Source organism: Oryctolagus cuniculus, chromosome 6, assembly GCF_051225735.1.
Source record: "Oryctolagus cuniculus isolate XC-2025 breed Fujian yellow rabbit chromosome 6, ASM5122573v1, whole genome shotgun sequence".
Classification (NCBI taxonomy): Eukaryota; Metazoa; Chordata; class Mammalia; order Lagomorpha; family Leporidae; genus Oryctolagus; species Oryctolagus cuniculus.
In genome coordinates this window covers 76910703-76931062 of record NC_142872.1, presented here as the reverse complement: position 1 = coordinate 76931062, position 20360 = coordinate 76910703, and the positions used below count along the sequence as shown (strand labels likewise).

The 20360-nt window shown below is 40.6% G+C and overlaps 1 protein-coding gene across 14 annotated transcripts in view; it reads left to right on the top strand.

Annotated features, from left to right (window-relative positions):
• Positions 1-18674, top strand: part of PCMTD1 (protein-L-isoaspartate (D-aspartate) O-methyltransferase domain containing 1) — an 81196-nt gene extending 62522 nt beyond the window's left edge. For all 14 annotated transcript variants that reach the window (XM_051843724.2, XM_070076605.2, XM_051843726.3 and 11 more), the window contains 3 exons: positions 4978-5149; positions 7078-7201; positions 15577-18674. In XM_051843724.2, the coding sequence (XP_051699684.1) occupies positions 4978-5149; positions 7078-7201; positions 15577-15944 (664 nt within the window). In that variant the 3' untranslated portion in view covers positions 15945-18674. The remainder of the gene's footprint in view (positions 1-4977; positions 5150-7077; positions 7202-15576) is intronic.
• The last annotated feature ends 1686 nt before the right edge of the window (positions 18675-20360 follow it).

The following is a 20360-nucleotide window of genomic DNA, read 5'->3' as shown; positions in this document are numbered from 1 at the left end:
ATATGGAATTTATGAGCTTTTAAAAAAACACTAATTGTGAAGAATTAGTGTATTATAGGTAGAAAAGAGTTAAAAGTATAATAAATTATCCTCAGATGGGATACTATCTCTGGTATACATTTTTCTTATGACTTCTAAGTCATGTGTGTGACATAGGAATTCCCTACTATGTTCTTGATGTGTTAATGGCAACTTGTGTATTTCAGTTACCTTTTTTTTTTTTTGGACAGGCAGAGTTAGAGAGAGAGACAGAGAGTTTTAGACAGTGAGAGAGAGAGACAGAGAGAAAGGTCTTCCTTCCGTTGGTTCACTCCCCCAATGGCCGCCATGGGGATCTGAAGCCAGGAGCCAGGTGCATCCTCCTGGTCTCCCACGCGGATGCAGGGCCCAAGCACTTGGGCCATCTTCCACTGCCCTCCCAGGCCACAGCAGAGAGCTGGACTGGAAGAGGAGCAACCGGGACTAGATCCCTGTGTGCCGGCGCCTCAGGCGGAGGATTAGCCAAGTGAGCCGCGGTGGTGGCCAGTTACCATATTTATATATAAGAATAGCCCAACCCTTTTGAAATACTGAAATATTACCCTTAAGTGCAAGTAAATTTTCAGATTTGAGAATTCTGAGGAAGGCAATTAAATACATTAAATGGAAGTGTAAAAACCTTATATACACTTGTTAGATGTGCAGTAGATTATTTACAAATTTTTCTCTGCAGTGATCCTTTATAATACTGTTTATTTTTTAAATATTTATTTATTTGAATGAGTTATACAGAGAGAGTAGAGGCAGAGAGAGGAGAGAGAGAGAGAGAGGGAGAGAGAGATCTTCCATCTGCTGGTTCACTCCCCAATTGGCTGCAATGGCCAGAGCTGTGCCGATCCGAAGCCAGAAGCCAGGAGCTTCTTCCGGGTCTCCCATGTGGGTGCAGGGATCCAAGGACTTGGGCCATCTTCTGTTTTCCCAGGCCATAGCAAAGAGCTGGATTGGAAGTGGAGGAGCCAGGTCTCGAACCGGTGCTCATATGGGATGCCAGTGCTTCAGGCCAGGGCATTAACCCGCTGTGCCACAGCGCTGGCCCCTATAATACTGTTAAGATACAAGTAGATATTCTTGTTCTGATCTCATCAGAAAGGAAAAGATTCAAGTTGTTTATTTGAACAATAAGGAAGGCCTATTTGCGATTTGTTAGAGAGGCCAAAAAATTGAATTGTAAGACAATTGATTTATTCATTAAAGGCAAGAGTATGCTTTTGAAATAAGTGGAAGGAAAGTTGTTTATTATTTTCTTCTTAAGTGACTTGAAGCAAAATGTAGGTTTTAGTATTAAAATATAAAGGAATTACTGAGATATTTTACCCTTTTCGTACTATTAAAAAACCCATGTGAATCTTGTAGCACAGCTCAGTTTAGTTTAGCCACAATTTAAGAGGTCGGTATCTTCAGGGCTGGTGGTTGCCATATTGAACAGGGTGGTAGATTGTCTTGGCTTAATTTATTTTTTTTAAAAAAAGATTTGTTTATTTGAAAGTCAGAATGAATCTGGTGGTTCACTCTCCAGATGGCCACAATTCCAGGGCTGGCCCAGGTGAAGCTAGGACCTTTATTGTTTGGGCAGGAGCCCAAACACTTTTGCCATCTTCTGCAGCTTTTCCCAGGTCATTAGCAGGGAGCTACATTGGAAGTGAAGCAGCCAGGACATGAACCGCTGCCCATGTGGTCTGCCAGCATTGCAGGCAGTGGCTTTAACTCCAGATCTCTCTTGTCTACTTCAGGTCACATCCTGTCATTTCGCTGATCCCCAGAGGTCTGTCAGTTTCCTTCCATCCTCAGACTTAGGATGCGCCTTTAGAGCAGTTACCAGGTTATAAATTACACTTCACTGATTGGGATTGCTTGCTGCTTTTCTCTTCTACCAGATGTAGGCGTGTTTCCCACTGTCTTCTTGATCAGTACACACAGCTGGCACAATAAGTGGAGTTTGAAGGAGCTGTGTGATTGATTGCTGATACAAAGTGGTTTGCCCTTAGTTGCACGTTTGATTTTAGAAACAGGCGGTAAATTCTTTCCAGTTCATTGTGCAGTGATGAGAATGTATAAAATGTCACAAATATGAGAAGTAGTTTCAGTTGTAAGTTGTTTATATGTAGTAGTGTTTGCTTAGTAATAGTTTTATGTTTTTAATTAGTAGGAAAGTTTTAAAACTATAAGCATACTTTGAGTTTATTTAACATATTATCAGTGATAAATGAAGTTTAATACTAAACTTTTTACTTAAATTTGTTGCTCATATTCCTCCTGAAAATTAAGATTAATGTAAATTATTTTAAAATTAAAGCATTTAAAATAAACTTTTATAAGAATGAGGATGTTACATAGATTTTATTGAAAGCTTAATGCTTACTGTGAATTTGATAAGTTAATTTGTGACCCAAATTAATGACTTAAGAGCCAAAAAATTATGATTTGACCGTGTTATGTAAAAGAGAAATTAAACATGACCTGTCACCTAAATAGGTTTACACTTTTGTGTGTGTGTTACAAGTAGAACGCGATACTGTTGAGAGTTGAGGAAGATTTCACTGTGAAAGTGATGTTGAAAGGAATATCAGGTTTAAGGGAAGAAGGAAAAGGAAAGGCATTTCTATCAAAGCAATAGCAGACACAAAATACAGTTTCAAAATAGTGTGCAGTAGTTCCTATAAGGAATTCAGTCTGGCTACAGCATAGTATGTACAGGAAGTGAACCTGGAAGGGCAACTTGATGATAAAATTGTTTTCATTTTTTTTTCTTTTTAAAGATTTATTTATTTGATAGAGTTATGGGGTGGGGGTTGAGGAGAGAGATCTTTCAACCACTGGTTCCCTCCCTAGGTGACCACAATGGCAATGGCTGGACCAGGCCTAGGACAGGAGCCAGGAGCTTCATTTGAGTCTCCCACGTGGGTGGCAGGGGCCCAGGCACTTGGGCCATCTTCTGCTGCTTTTCTTTGGCCCTTAGCAGGGAGCTGAATAAGAAGTGGAGCAGCCAGGACATGAATCTGTGCCTGTGTAGGATGCCAGTGTCGTAGAGGGCAGCTTTACCCATTATGCCACAGGCCGGCCCTTAGAATTGTTTCCTTAGTCTGCTTTGTGTTGCTGTAATGGGTGGGGTTGTATAAGATCATTTGATCTGGTTCTGCCAGGGCAGCTGCAGGCAGGATTCAATAGATTCAATAAATAGATTCAATAGCAGGCTGATTTTTAAGTTTTAGTTTTGTATGACCCATGAATGATGTCATAAACATCCAGCTGACCCTTGGCAGCAAGATGGCTCCCCGCCTCTAGAGAATACCTGAGACTGGAGTTATGTCTGGCAAGTTCCTCTTGTTGCCAAATAGCAACACTTGTGGAAGAGCAGGGAGCAGTGCATACTAAGCCAAATATGTAGGATGGCCTCACTTTGAAAGAACCCGTTCCCTGGAGACCTAGATAGGTATTAATCAATTATTAACCTGATCTTACTGTGACAGGCATTGATCCCTTTCTGTCTACTTCCACCAGGCCCCACCTTTTGAAGAGCCCACCATTTATCAGTAACATTATCTTGGGGACCCAGATTCCAGCACCTGGACCTTTGAGGGACAAACCATATCCAAACTGTGGCAGACATAAAGGGCCCTATGTGGCATGCCTGGGGTTTAACTTAGCGTGTGTAGTAGAGGGTGCAAAGATGGAGGAGAGCCCCTAAAAATGTGCACAGTGAACTAATGGGTCACAGTGCTTCAGTGTGGGGGTGCACAGATGAGCACAGTGTTGGGTATATATAGTGTCCAGTATATACAATGTACCCCAACTGCATCAAGGAGACAAGAGCTTTGCGTAAGTTCTGCTTTTAGTGTGTGTTGATAATATACCTGTGTTTTAGTGAATTTTAATGGAAACTCTGTGTGTGTGTGTGTGTGTGTATGTGTCTGTGTATAAAGTCTGCTGTTAATTACCAGAGAAGAGAATATGTTTAACAAAGTAAAAATGATTGTGATTTAAATCAGTGTCATTTTTTGCTGCATGCCAAATGTAAATTAACTTCATTCTCAAATAATAGCCCGACTTCTGCCACATGGTCATATTAACTGTAATCAAAAGTAAACTGATAGGAATTTTTAAAAAAGTACATGTCTTATTAATGTATTGAGATTTTAATTATGTGTTAGGAGCTGTTTTCACTTTTGTTAATAAGAATTTAAGAAATAAATTAGAAATCTAAATAGGATAGTTTGTAAAAGCATAACACTTTGTTCCATGAACCAGCATCATGACCAGAGACCAGAGACAAGTGGCCTGAGTAAAATACCTTTGCTTTGAAACCACATCCCTTCTTTTGTTGCTAAGGGAGATCATAGGGGACAAGGCAGCAGCCAGAAAACACGATATTCATTCTGTTCTCTGTCCCAGTTCTGTAGTCTTCGTTAGCTAAAACTTACTAGAAAGATCTGCCTGATCCTAGTGGTTCCAGGGTATATGGTCAGGGCACTGGTACCCTGTCTTGACAAAGCCCTAACACTGTCACCCGCAGCCAAAATGTCCACTAAGGTGGATGCTGCACAAGCCTTTCCCATTTTCACTGACCACTCACCTATTTTGAGAAGTCAGTGCGAAGAGAAGCCTTTATGATTTTTATACTTTTCCATGTATCATTTTGGAGACATCACAAGATTAGTGGTGTGATGGGCTTTTCATTATATTCATTTTCAAGCCTAAAGCCTTAAGCTTTCAGTATGGACAAAAATAGATATGTTTTGCAAACATAAACCCTGTATCATCGATTATAGAATAATGCAGTTGGTCAGTGCTGAACTTAATAATTAAACATTTCATAATCATATTTGAATCCTCACAATTAATACTGACAGTTCACTATTTCAAAGGACTGAGTTTATGGTAATTTTTCTAGATTTAATGTTTTATTTGAGTGAGTTGAAATGTATGTATTTTTCCTTGCAGATTTGAGTTCTGTGAACCTGCATTTGTGGTTGGTAATTGCCTCCAGATAGCATCTGACAGTCATCAGTATGATCGAATTTATTGTGGTGCTGGAGTACAGAAAGACCATGAAAACTACATGAAAATTTTACTGAAAGTGGGAGGCATACTCGTCATGCCTATAGAAGATCAGGTAATGGTGCATTGTTGTGGTGCTTAGTTGAGCAGGAAGCAAACATGTTAGTTTAAGATTGGGAAATGTTATTTGGTGAAATGTACATTGATGATTTTGAAAAAGATTCTATTTGTTTTATTTGAAAGGTGGAGTTTTAGAGAGAAAGTGAGAGACAGAGTGAAAGAGAGAGATCTTGCATCCACTGGTTCAGTCCCCAGATGACCACAATAGCCAGGGCTGTGCCAGGCTAAAACCAGGAGCCTGGTTCTTCATCTGGATCTCCCACATGAGTGTCAGGGGCCCCAGCACTTAGGCCATCCCCACTGCCTTCACAGACACATTAACAGGGAACTGGATTGGAAGCAGAACTGCTGATCCAGTGCTGATAGGTGATGCCAGCATCACAGGTAGCCACTCAGCCCACTACACCACAGAGCCAGCCCCCATTGTTAATTTTTGAAGAAGAAATGCTTTTCACAGATCTATCTGTATAGAAAACAGTTGAAACAGACTCTTAGTTGTTTATGCAAAACAGACAAAGGAAAAGGTGCTACAGTGTGGGAGAGGGAACTGGCTTTCAGTCAAGCTCACGACTGGCATTCGGCAAGCTGCTGCCTCCTTCAGTGCCCCCTTCTGCAGGGTGTTTAGTTGAATGTCATGATCTCAATCAGCTGCTGTTTCTGATACCCTTCATTTCTTTGAATGTACATATTGGAAAGACCCTTTTTGTGGTTTGGTTTGAAAGGCTTAACTTTGTTAATAAAGCAGGTGAACTTTTAAAACTTCGTTTTCAGGTGGACTCATTTGAAAATATTCTCCTGCTAGTTATGAGCATCATTAAATTTAGTTTATCTTGCTATGGTATTAAGTATAATAAATAAATGAAACATTAATTTATTCAAAAAATGAGTGGACTTTTAAAAGCAATTTACCTTAAATATGGAGGCCCTTCAAAGAGTTTGTGGAAGATGGATTTTATGAAGAGGCCATGTGGATTTCAAAATTTTTTTGCTCCAAAATGAACTTACCTAAAAGTACTATTTTTCCTTAAAGTTTTTGAAATGTCCTTGTATTTATAAAAATACATTTCAAAGAAATATTATCTTTAATATTTGTATTAATCTGAATCTGAGCTGTGAAAATGGCTTGTGGTTTGTGCAGTACAAGTGGGATATTTACAATGACTGTGACTTGGCATTGTAGCTATGGGGTTAGTATTTTCTTGGAGGGCATTCCCTTAGTAACATAATATGTCAGTCATTCACGGCTCAGTGGGTCTCACCCATTACCATGCACTGTGTCCTATAGCAAATTACTTGTTTTTACAAAGGCAGAATATAAAAAAAGTTATTAAAGGGACTGGTGTTGTGGCTCAGTGGGTTAAACAGCTACCTGCAGTGCTGGCATCCCATGTGAGTGCTGGCATCCCATGTGAGCGCTGGTTTGAGTCTCAGCTGCTCTGCTTCTGATCCAGCTCCCTACTAATGTGCCTGGAAAAGCAACAGAGGAGGGCTCAAAAAATTGTGTCCCTGAAACCCTGGTGGGAGACCCACCTGAAATTCCAGGCTTGTAGCTTCAGTAATCAAAATATGGTTTTATTCATGTAGTACTTTAACAAAATTGCTTAGCATATCATTTCAGATGTACATTTTAGGAAATAATGGCACAGTGGTTTCCTTAGAAGCTATTGAACTTCAAATTAACAGGCAGATTCAGTTGTCTGTATTTGGGTATCCTGTTTTCATTGAAACTCCTATTTTGAACAGGAAATATGTTTTATTCCTTTTGTATTTATTGTAAATACTTAAATGGAAGTATTTTGATTGCTTTTAAACATAGGTGATTATATAATTTGTGGTGTCATTTATGCCCTTGAAACAAAATTTTGACTGTAAAGTGATCCTATTGCCAAGATTAAGTGGCTCTCTTTTTTTCCATCTAACTAGTTAACACAGATTATGCGAACTGGACAAAACACTTGGGAAAGTAAAAATATCCTTGCTGTTTCATTTGCTCCACTTGTGCAGCCAAGTAAGAATGATAACGGCAAGCCTGATTCTGTGGGACTCCGTAAGTAGCTCCTCCCACTTTCTGATTTGATAGTGATTTTTGGTGTTAACCTTGTGTGCTTGAGTCATTATGAGGAATTAAAATAAAAATAAGTGTGCAGTAATATAACCTGTGAATTTATTCAGTCTTTTTATTTTATTTTTTAACTTTTACTTAGTAAATATAAATTTCCAAAGTACAGTTTATGGATTACAATGCCCCCCCTATAACTTTCCTCCCACTTGCACCCCTCCCATCTCCCGCTCCCTCTCCCATTCCATTCACATCAAGATTCATTTTCAATTATCTTTATATACAGAAGATCTATTTAGTATATATTAAGTAAAGATTTCATCAGTTTGCACCCACACAGAAACACAAAGTGTAAAATACTGTTTCAGTACTAGTTATAGCATTACTTCACATTGGACAACACATTAAGGACAGATCCCACATGAGAAGTAAGTACACAGTGACTCCTGTTGTTGACTTAACAATTGGACACTCTTGTTTACGGCGTCAGTAATCTCCCTAGGCTCTAGTCATGAGTTGCCAAGGCTATGGAAGCCTTTTGAGTTCACCGACTTCGATCTTATTCCAACAGGGTCATAGTCAAAGTGGAAGTTCTCTCCTCCCTTCAGAGAAAGGTACCTCCTTCTTTGATGGCCCTGTTCTTTCCACTGGGATCTCACTCGCAAAGATCTTTCATTTAGGTCGTCGTCTTTTTTTTTTTTTTTTTTCCAGAGTGTCTTGGCTTTCCATGCCTAAGATACTCTCATGGGCTCTTCAGCCAGATCCAAATGCCTTAAGGGCTAATTCTGAGGCCAGAGTGCTATTTAGGACATCTGCCATTCTATGAGTCTGCTGTGTCTCCCGCTTCCCATGTTGGATCGTTTTATTTATTTTGTTGTTGTTGTTGTTGTTTGTTTGTTTTTTTAATCTAAACCTTATACCAGACACCGTTAGCTGCTTTCATGGATACATGAAAACGAATGCCAGATCAAACTGAAAATAAACTTAATTATAGTTCGTGGTAGGATACAAAGTGGTCACAGTGCAGGTCACCTCCTTTGGGTACGGTGGTAGGCAGGCCTTTCTGCCGTGGCTGCATCTGAGTTATGGTTAGAACACTATACAGAACTGCTATGTCAAGACTTCAAGACAGCATTTTCCATATTGAGGTAGTGAATACAGAAAGGCTTTAGGCTGAAAAGAGATTGGTCTTTCCCAGGATAGGAATAAAGTCCAGGGTGGTAGAAGCTTATTGGCTGGCTGTGGAGGATGGATATCATCAGGTAAAGGGAAAGCAGGCCAGTTAAGAGGCTATTCTTACACCCAAGGAGAGAGCTGATGTTGATGTGGCTAGAGTTGTGTGGCGAGTAACCTGGAGGAAAGAGAGGGCTTGGCTAGCGTAGTGACACTACCATTTAATGCTGCCAGTGTCAGTTGTCTCTTAGCATACAAAGGCCAGGTAGTCAGGCCGATGCAAGCATCCTCATGAGGGCAGGTCAGCTGAGGACCTTCAACGTAAAGACAGCATTTTTTTTTTTAACTTTGTCGCTCCCCGTCTTCGTGGAGGAGCGACACTGAACCTGCCTAGGCTTCATATCCGATCACGGCACCATTATGTCGCTCCCCGTCTTCGTGGAGTAACGACACAGGACCCTGCGTTGTTCTTTTTTCTGCTCGGCCCTCCCCGGGTTTGCTGCTGGTTCTTCCCGGGTTGGCTACCGTCCCTTCCACCTCCGTGGAAGGGCGGTTCCCCCTAGCCACTTTCCCCACTTCCGTGGGGGAGCGGCACACTGCCGGCCGGCTCTCTCGGGGGCTGCACAGGTAGGTGTTCCTTCAGATAGATGTTCCTGGTGCATGTTGTCTCTCTCCTCCTTTATGGTCCTCTTCCACCAATCCCAACTCTGCTACCCACACGCCGAGTACGCTGCTCTCCTCCAATCAGGAGCAGGTCCCACAGTCTATTGGTTGAACTGGAGGCAGCTGTGTAGAAGCTGTTTCCTCCTCTCCCAGCGCCATATTGTGGGAGAGCAGATGCATAGAATAAGTCTTAATTCCAGTAACTTAGTCTAGTCCGAGTTGCTCCCAGTTGCTCCCCACAAACTTATGTTAGACAAAGAAAGCGTTCCCATCCGCCTGTTCACTTCCCAAATGCCTGCAACATTCAGGACAGGCCAGAACCACTGTTTAGCAGACACCTGTCATGTGTCTACTGTAGACCATTCTAGCTATTGGGTGCCTACTTAAACTAAAAGCAGGAAAAAGTGGGGGCTGGCATTGTGGCACATAGATTAAGCTGCTGCTTGTGACACTGGCAACCACATTGGAACACTGGTTTGAGTCCTGGTTGTTCTGCATCTGATCCAGCTTCCTGCAAATGCACTTGGGAAGGCAGCAGAAGGTAGCCCAAGTGTTTGAGCCCCTGTCACTCTGTGGGAGACTGGGATGGATTTCCTGGCTCCTGGCTTCAACCTGACCCAGACCTGACTATTGCAGCCATTTGGGGAGTGAATCAGCAGATGGAAGATCTCTCTTTCTCTCTCTGTGTCTCCCTGTTTCTGTATTGCTCTGCCTTTCAAATAAAATATCTTTAAAAAATAATAAAGTAAAACCATTTTATTTTTTTCAAACATTAGAATTACAGTTTATTTATGACAGTTTTGTATAAATTATCCTAACTGGATGGAAATAATAAAAAGAAGTAATGAAAAAACGATCTGACCCAATTGGCTTTGACGGTGGCCTAACCATAAACATTGCGGTGACTGTTCCTTGCCACCGCTGGAGAATTAGGCAGGCTGCCCACAGCTTGCCTTGACCGAGGAAGGGAAAGTGCGCCACCTGCCACTCAGCCTTCCCCAAACCTGGGGGACAATCAGGCGTGGTGTGGAGCCCAGTCGAAGCAGGGTCTCACTTTATTGTAAAAGGGAGGTGTATATATAGTTGAGGTACAGAGCAGATGGTACAGAGCAGATGAGCGGATGTGGGCAAGGGGTAGGGTGTTGTGATGCAAAAGGGTCTTAGCCACTCCTATTATACCACCTTAATGATCCTTAGGCAGAACCGCCCTGGGGCTGGGGTGTTTGCTACCAGGGATTTGAAACTTAAAGTCAGGTTTTCAAATTCGAGGCAGGCTCAGGAAGTTCCTCTAGGCCTCTCCGGATTCAGCATCCCCCACAAAACATCATATGTAAGTGTACTTATAAGAGTTCCTGTAGATTTTCATTATGTGTTTTACTTTATAATGGACAGAATTCTTTCAGTAGAATAGAATTCTGACAGTTTTCCTAGTTGAGTTTCTTCAAGAAGAGTCTTCATTGTAAATAAAGTTTTATACTAACATAACTTGCGGATGGCATGGTTGATATACTAGGAAGGAGCAGTTTCCATTCTCCCTCATTTTAGAGATGTTAACACAAGTAGATCTAAGTAGTTGCTAGGACTGTCCCTGGTGAGATCTGAATGACATTCATTGAGTGAGTGGAGAATAGGAATAAACTTAGTGGAGTAGGATAAAATGGGAGGATGAGGCTAACAAAGGAAACTGACCCTGCTTGACAAAGCTACAGATAAAGTGATATGTCTGCATTTTTCATCACACTAATCTGAGGAGGGTATGGGAAAAGGTTGGGGGTGCTGATGAAATAGAGAGCCGTGAGGGATAATTCTTGAATCTGTGTGCCAGGTATATGGGGCTTCACTATATAATTGACTGTCTTTTGTATGCACTTGAAAGGTTTCTATAATAAAAAGAAATCATCATTTATCAACAGAGATTTTAAAAAATGAGCTAGGAATTATGAGAGTTTCTAAAAAGTAAAAGCTTCATATAGTAATGTTCATAGAATGAAAAAGTTTAAAAAATGGTATTGCCTAGATTCATAAAATATTTGGAGAGTAGGAACAAGTGTCCTTTTCTCTTAAAACAAATCAAAGTAGATTTCTGTTCAGAAGACATTTTCTTAATTACAGGGACTTAAAATAGCGAAGAATGCTGGTACCAAAAAAAGCCCTAATAATAATACTCATGCAAATCCTTTGCCAAATGTATCTTACAGCAATAAAAATTCTCATGCTAAACAGTCTATTAAAATGGAGTTATAATTTTTTCTCTGATTCATCACTAATTTTTAGTCAAGTTAAAAGTCATTTTTTCCTGTGTGTGTCAGAAATTTTGAAAATAAGGATATATTGCTTAAAGTTTAAGAACAAAAGAGACTTTATAAATTGTAGAATGGTTGGGGCAAGTAAGCCACTGAATGCTATGCAGGCATTCCATTTGGGTGCGGTTCAATTCCTGGCTGCTCCATTTTCCATCCAGCTCCCTGCTAATGTACCTGTGAAAGCAGCAGAAGATGGCTCAAGTGCTGAGGGCCCTGCCACCTATGTCGGAGACCTGAATGGAGTTCCAGGCTCCTGACTTGGGTCTGGCTCAGCCCCGACCGTTGTAGCCGTTTGCTGAGGAAACCAGTGGTTGGAAGATCTCTCTCTTTCTGTTTTCCTTTGTTTCTTTCCCTCTCTCTCTAACTCTACCTTTAAAATAAATAAGTAATTCTTTAAAAATAAATCAATAAATTACGGAACTATATCACATTATCACTATATGAAGTCGTTTCTTTTTTAGTTGGCCTTTTTGACATAAGGCCCCAGATAATTATTTTGTGCTTCTGCCTGAATGTAAATGCTCCGTTTAATCTTTGTTAACAAGTGAAAAATGAAAGTCCTAACTCCTTAATTCCAACAAAACCTATACAGAGCCTACATTTTAGGAAACAAATGGAGATTAAGTCTGTTTGTTAGGGATGATCTTAGCTTTAATTTTGGAGTGAAAACTTTAAAGCAGATTTTTATAGCAGTCAGGATTAGCATTGCTTGATCCACTGAGTTCTTACCTCCTGACTGGAAGCATTAGAAACAAGGGCATATTGGAGAATGGAAAACACGAGGTGTTTGAAAGGTATGGCTAAGAATTACCTAAGGTTTTTGTGTCAATCGAGAACTCCTGACTGAAGCTTGAATGCTGTTTTTGAACTGCCAAGTGTTAAAGCTACTGAATCCTGACAGAATCTTTGTCCTGCTGGGTCCATTTGTTTTTTGATGAAGTCCAGGTATTCTTCAGATGGTTTAGAAAAGTTCCTCTTGGGGCTGGCGCTGTGACTCAGTGGTTAAAGCCCACCACCTCGGGCACCAGCATTTCATATGGACGCTGGATTCACTCCTGGCTGTTCCACTTCCGATCCAGCTTCCTGTTAATGTGCCTGGGAAAGCAGCAGAAGATGGTCCCTGAACCCAAGTGGGAGACCTGGAAGAAGCTGCTGGCTTTGGATCGGCCCAGCTCTGACCATTGGGGCCATTTGCGGAGTGAACCAGTGAATTGAGAATCTTACTCTCTTTGTCTCTCTCTCTCTCTCTCTCTCTCTCTCTCTCTCTCTCTGTATAATTCTGCCTTTCAAGTAAATAAATAAATCTTAAAGAAAAGAAAGAAAAGTCCCGCTGTGGAATGTCAGGGCAGTGTTGGCAGAGAAAGAACATAATTACAGTGCTGACAGAGAAGAGCCGTAGTGTGAGCAAGATTCAGGAACAGAGAGAAGCTGAAAACGCTGTACAGTTTGATTTCTTAGCTCCTTTATAATTAAGGACACGTTTTTATGAATCTGTGCTCCTTTCTCTCCTCTGGGGAACTCCCTAGATACAGTTTTTCCTCTGCTCTGTCTATACCAGGTACTGTGATCCCACCCCAGGTCTTTGCATGTCACCATGGCTTGAGGCCCTACCGATGTCTCTTTCAGCCCTGACCTGGCCCCAGAGTCATGAGCCACATGCCCTGGCTGGAGAGGTAGTGTAGGCTTTGCAGTCAAATACCTGCATTCAGATCCTACCTTGGTCAGTAGGGCTTTTGAGCACTGAGTGAGCTATATTATATAGAAAACAGTGGCAGTGGAGGCTAGCACAACATTCTATTGTTATTCCTAAAATCTTCATTTTGGATATATAATAGATTCAACACAAACTAAACACATTTTTTTTATTCTACTCAACCTGTATTTTGTTGTATCAGTAACACACCAGCCTCTGCCCAGCTGCTGCGCCCAAAGCCTCCTGTTTTATGTACTTATTTATCTGTGCCTCTTTCTCCACAGCCAGCCTGTGTCCATCCTGTCCTCACAGTGCATCTGGGATTTGCCTGTTTCCCTCCGTCTGTGCTGCTGCCCTAAGTCAGAATGGGGTCATACCTCATGGGAACTCCTGAAGTGTTCCAGCTCACCTGTTCCACACTTCATTCACGCTCTCCCTCTTTCAGCTCCGTGAACCTGCTGAGCTCATTTAAATATTAGAGTTTTGCAGCTGTTTCTCCTCATACCATCTAGTTCCTGGTCAGACAAGATCTCCTCCGGGAGACATTTGTGAATACCTAGGTGAAAGCATGCTCGCAAGTCACTTGCTGTCATATCACTACTGCCGGTTGTTGTTGTTGTTTTTTCCCCCACCCTATTACTATTGGTGGATTTTCTTGTTACACTACTCCTTCCCGGAACATGGAAGCTCCTTGAATGCAGGGACACTCAGTGCAGATCATTTGCCATATTTAAACAGGTTGTTTAACCACTTCTGGTGTACAGTTCACAGTTTATATTGTTGAATGAATGTTAAATAACTTAATGAATAGTTAATGAATAGCTAGGCAGAACAGGTGGCATTTTGCATATTTAAGGGATGAGAACTCATATCTGCTTTTAAGCATATTCAGAAAGCTAACTGAGCATGCCCGTTGTGACTCTGGAATTCATCCATGTCTGGTTTCAGTGTGGTGGTGGGGGTGAAGGGTAAAAAGCTTCAAGAAGAGGTTTTTGTTTTTTGATTGTTTGTTTTAATTTGTTTGAAAGGCAGAGATAGAGGGAGAGACTGAGATCTTAGATCTACTGGTTAACTCCCCAAATGGCTGCAGTGTCAGGGGCTGGGCCAGGCAGAAGGCAGAAGCCAGGAGCTTCATCTGGTCTCCCAAGCGGTTGGGCCATCCTCCACTGCTTTCCCAGGGACATTAGCAGGGAGCTGGGTCAAAAGTGGAGCAGCCAGCACTGGAACTGGCATCCATATGGGCTGGACCAGAAAACCAGCCTTAAGAAGAGGTTTATACAGTGGACCAGTAGGCCTATGCCAAGAGATCTCTGAATGGAACTTAAGAGAGTCTTTAGAAGCACCCTACTGTAAGGTTCTAGGAAACACTCTACTGCTGCTGCATCGTGTGTCCAGTGGGTGACTGGGCATAAGCCAGGGGCTGTGTTTGGAAGGCAGAGCACAGGAGACATTGCAGCCTGGTGTACTAGGCCTGGCTTGTGCTGCCAGTGCCCTGTGGAGAGCACCAAGAGCTAACAGCTACCTCTATCCTCCTGGAGTCTAAAGGGGACAACAGTACCAACACAGGTAACCAAAGGTGAAATTTCCCATGTTAAAAACATAGGAGGGTGTCATCTTCAAGACTTCAGAGTGAGAGAAATGGTAAAGATTTATAGTACTGCCTAAATTAGGAGGTTTATGCTTTGTTTATTTTTAGATACCTGAGAAAGCTTCCTATTCATAATTTTATTTCCACATGGATGGAAATTAGGAGAAATTATTTTCCGATGGAGCATAGAGAATTTGTTTCTCTCTCCATATAAAGTATTGAAGTGGCTATAGGGAAGAATGTGGTTCTAGGGGTTATACATGTGTATTACACATATGTTTCAGCTCTCTGATATATTTTGTAAAAGCAAACATCACTAACTTCAAATCTGTGGTGTTTCTTTGAGCTGCTAAAGTGTTTATTCATCGCATGATTTCTGGTAGCCTTTTGCTCTACTTGTTGGTTTACAGAAGAAAAAAGTGATTTCTCCCTCACCTTCTCTTTCTCTCTCCCTGTGTGTGTTTGCGTGTGTGTGTATGAGAGAGAGAGAGAGAGAGGGAGAGAGAGAAAGAGAGAAAGAGAGAGGTTCAGACTGAGGTAGCCGTTTGTTGCTTCTGAGTTTTTTGAATAACTACAAAGTACTTTTGTGTCCTTTAAACTTCAGAAAGTGTAAAAGGATATACAGGGTATTCTGTCTCCTGTTCTGTCCCCTGATTATTTGGTTCCACACGGCCTGTTTTTGTATTTTTATTTGTCATTCATGAGCACTTGTGCGTGTGCATATATGTGGCAAAGCACACAGCCCCACCCCTATACATCGGAACCTGTGTGCTGTCCACTCTCCTCAGCACCTGGAGCGGTGCTCAGCACATCGCAGGGGCCTGGCAGTCTCTGTCGATGAGAGGTTTTATACTTGCTGTGTCCAGAGTTTGCTAAGAAGTATTTCGTTCTGAGAATAACCGAACAGTGTATAATGCTTTTTTGTGTTTTCCTTTGTTTTCAGCCCCCTGTGCTGTCAGGAACCTGCAGGACTTGGCACGCATTTATATTCGCCGCACACTTAGAAATTTCATCAATGATGAGATGCAGGCCAAGGGAATTCCCCAAAGGGCTCCACCCAAAAGGAAAAGAAAGAGAGTGAAACAGAGAATTAACACGTATGTCTTTGTGGGTAATCAGCTTATTCCTCAGCCTCTAGACAGTGAGGAGGATGAGAAAATGGAAGAAGATCACAAGGAAGAGGAGGAGCGAGAGCACAGTGAAGCCATGAAGCCAGAAGAACCTCCTCAGAATTTACTGAGAGAGAAAATCATGAAGCTGCCCCTCCCTGAGTCTTTAAAAGCTTACTTGACGTATTTTAGAGACAAATAACTTAGATTGAGAAGAATGCCTACTGATAATTCCTTTAGTCTTGAACATGTAGCATTTGTTAGGAGTTAAAAGAATTATTTCTTTCATCAGAGTGAATTATAGTGGGGGACAAAAGTATAACTTGTTTCTGTCAGTAACAAAAATGATGTATTCAGTCTTTAAAAAGAATCCCTTTTATAAAATCTATTTTTCTTTAAATCTTGGGAAAATGCTGTTTTATCTCAGAGTGATTTGAAAGTGGGGTGCAACTATAGTCAAGACCTTGTGTCCTATAAATCCTTTTCTGACTCCTTACAGATTTATAGTGGTAAAGGTTAGATGTAATTTTATATAAGGTTTAAATCATTGTTAAACATATAAATCTGATTTGAATTCCAGTTATTTGCATTTCCTCTATGAAAACTTTCTTATAAGGAAATCAGATGCTTTGTAGACCTATTTACCTTACTTTTATTGCAATCACTATTTCTGAGTTGCTGTAGATGTATTCCGGGCAATATATGAGTGCAATAATAATGCAACATATCGAGTAATTTAGCTTTAAAACACACACACACACACACACACACACGTTTCATGAAATTTTACAGCCCTGCAATTTTTGCTTTTGAATCTGTTGCCAAAAGACCTGGGCGGGGGTGGGTGGGGATATCTGCTTCTCTCATAGAGATTTTTAAGAGCACAGCAAGTGAATATTAGAAAGTATACACTTAATACAACTCTTAGTTTGTATGGACCCTTTATATTTTCAGTATTTAAAGTTAATGAGGTCATCTTGACTCTTTCAAGATTTTCAAGGTTTATTAAGGATCTTTTTTTTCTATAGTTCACTATAGAAAGTATTTGGTTTAAGAGCTCCAGTGTTGTGTGTGACTCTTAGCATAGACAGCGAGTGAGTGAGTGAAATGAGCACGTGTGACTGCCACTTTGCTGGACAGCTCTGAGTTGCAGAGCTAGGGCAGGCGTGGACAGCAGATGCACTTTAGTAAATGGGACTTCAGTTTATCTGAATATTTATCTTTGACAAGGGAGGGCTGAGCTTACTGTATTTGCTTTGGGTCTTTCTAGTATAAGACATATTCACAGAAATTGTTTGTAGACACCTTCTGTTTTGAAAAGCCGGTTCAGAACTACAGAGTAAACTTTGGGACCTACACCATGCTCATCTAACAACTCCTCATACTTTTTAATGTTTCTTTTGGCAAAATTACAATGGTTTTCATTTTTTGCTTAATATCACATACTTAATGTACCCATATGTGAATTTTGTTACAGCTTGTCAGTGATAAAGTTGGCAGGAAGTGCCATTATGACTCTTTCTAGTAAAGCTTATAAACAGTCATGCCTTGCTAGGAAAGTATACACTGTAACCTGCCACTTTATGTTACACGGATTACATATTTTTAAAGGGAAAAATTTGAGGGTATCACTTACTACCACCAGCATCATTATTACAATAATTACTCAGATTTACTTAAGGAAACCCAATCATTGTATAGTAAATGGATTTTTATTTCTCTACCAAGTTCAAATACTGCTTCAAAAATCTCAGCTCCAGTAATTGTACACATCTGAAAACAGGTGTTTGAAATAAATAATGTAAGTATGACATCACTGCAGATAATTGAGGCTGTTTTAGTGATGTGAAGGACAGTTTCAGGGAAAGTACTGCTTCCAGTGGCTGGGGAGTGGGTGGGGGCCTTTACATTTTACGTAGATGATTATCAAGCTGATACTAAGAAATGCCTCATCAAGTTTCTGTCTAGGAAACAGTTTCATATCTGTTGGAAATGGTCATTTTATTTTGAATCAAGTGCTTGTTTGAGAAGTGTAGTTGTGAATTTCTCCTGCCCACATGTTTGTATCTTGAAATCCTGGGGAGACTTAGCCATCTTTTCTCATCCTTCTCCCCCCGATTTTATTGGAGCTGGTGTCCAGATATGTAAAAATACATGTTCTTAAATAATGGCTTCACTGTTTAGGAGAGAGTTTTTATTAGGCATATATTTGAAGATTGACGTTTTCATAATGTCTTTCATTCTCTCGACCTTGTTAAAGTGTACAGTAGATTTTTCATGATCATTGAATACTTTTTGTCATTGAAATGTATCTTTTGTGTTTTTAAATGCATTCATTTTACCATTGCGATGTTATCATTGACTTTAAAATAAAGAGGTAGAAATCAAAAAGGAAAATTCCTGTGAAAGCTTTCTTATATATTAGAATATTTTGGGTTGATGTTTATTTTTAATGAATTCATGTTTACTTGAGTATGGAAAGTTTTTGTAAGTGGAGAAGAGCAAGTAAAGATGAAGTAAAAATGAAAATGGTAATATAGTCTAGGAATTCTACAGCCAGATGAGACAATAGATAATGTCTAATTGAGGACTTTATTTTGCAAATGAAGAAGTGGGCCTCTGGAGAGGTGGCATGTTTTGCCTTAGTCACACAGCTAGTTAGAGATAGGGCCTGATATGAATGCCAAGAATTTGTCAGTGACACCGTAGCTGCCAAGAAGACTTTAAATCTATACAGCTTGTCGATCAAACTATTTGGTTCTAGTATCAATAAAGAAAAATATTAAAATAGCATACGTACATAGTGGTTAAAATAAAATACAAAAAAATGTGTTGATTTCTAGCTGTGTGAGATGGTGAAAGTGAAACAAAGCATGTTAAATCGTTGGAAGACTTGGAAAAATATTTTAAATAAACAATTGCATATAACTAAGCATCGTTCTTCAGTGGCCTGGCTTTTCTTTTTTCTCTTTTTAAAGTTAGACGATCTCCATACCCCTGGGAATACATGCTGAGTTATTTAGTATTTAGTTGTCTGTGTTTGGACATCTCACTTTCCTTTTGACTATTGACACTGCTGATGAATAGGGCTTTTAAAAAATTTATAAAGTATTAAGATGAGAAGGATGATATGTGAAGTATGAGAAGTAGTAATTCAGTGTACATGTAGATGTACTTGTAGCTACTATTGGGTTCAATTACTGGTGTTAGCACCGCATGTGTGCCACTTGCCAATCGCCCTGTGTTACTGGGTTTCATACATGCTAGAATCATACTGAGCTGTGTGTTCTTCTGCAGCTTGCTCACTCCACATCACCTTCCTAAGACAGGCCCGTGTTAAACGTGGTAGTTTTGTTACATTCATGGTTCGGGTTTAATTTATTCTATTTAAAAAATTATTTATTTGAAAGGCAGAGTTACAGAGGGAGAGGAAGAGACTGAGAGATCTTCCATCTGCTGGTTCACTCCCCAAATGACCACAGTGTCTGAGGATGCCAGAAGCCAGGAATGCCATCCAGGTCTCCCACATGGGTACAGGGGCTCAAGTACTTGGACCATCTTCTACTTTCTCAGGTGTATTAGCAAGGAGTTGGATGAGAAGCAAAGCAACAGACTTGAACTGGGGGCCTGATATGGGGTATCTGAAATGCTGGCTTTGCAAGTGGTGGCTTAAGTGGCTTAACCTGATCTGGAGCTGGAATTCAACGTGGGTCCTCCATGTGGGTGACAGGGACCAAAGCACTCAGACCATCACCTGTAGTTTCCCAAGGTTTTTTCAGCAGGAAGCTGAAAGCAGAAATAGAGCCAGGACTTCAACCCAGGTTCTCTGATACAGGATGCAGGTGTCAAATGATCACTTCACTGCAGCACCAAACAGTTACACCTTGGTGTCTTTTATTTTGTTGATAAGTTGTGTAGAGACATTTCTTCAAAAGTCCTTTTCTCTTTCTCTGATCTGCAGTACTAACTTTGTCATAGATTAAGCTTTCATGTTTGTGCTTTGTGTCCAGATTGTGTATTTTAGTTAATTTGCATATTCTTGTGCTGACATCACAGTTTTATGTTCTGTAGATCTGTAATAATTCTTGCTCTTGATCTATTAAAATAAGTCGCTTCAACTTATATCCCAGGAGTTTTCTTGACTATTTTTTTTAAAGATTTATTTGTTTATCTGAAATGCAGAGTTATAGGGAGGCAGAGGCAGAGAGACAGAGAAAGGTCTTCTATCTGCTGGTTCACTCCTCAAATGGCTGCAATGGCCGGAGCTGGGCCGATCCAAAGCCAGGAGCCAAGAGCTGCTTCTGGGTCTCCCACGCAGGTGCAGGGGCCCAAGAACTTGTGCCATCTTCTGCTGCTTTCCCAGGTGCATTAGCAGGGAGCTGGATCAGGAATGGAGCAGCCAGGACTTGAACCAGCGCCCATATGGGATGCCAACATTGCAGGTGGTGGCTTTCCCTGCTATGCCACAGCGCCAGCCCCTTGACTATTTTCTTGACTGTTCTAAAATTTATACAAAATACACCCTTTTAGGATTTCCTTAGTATCACATTGAATTTATATAATATGTGTAAGAAATAACAGGTTTATGATATGGAGTCTTCCAATCCATGAATATGGT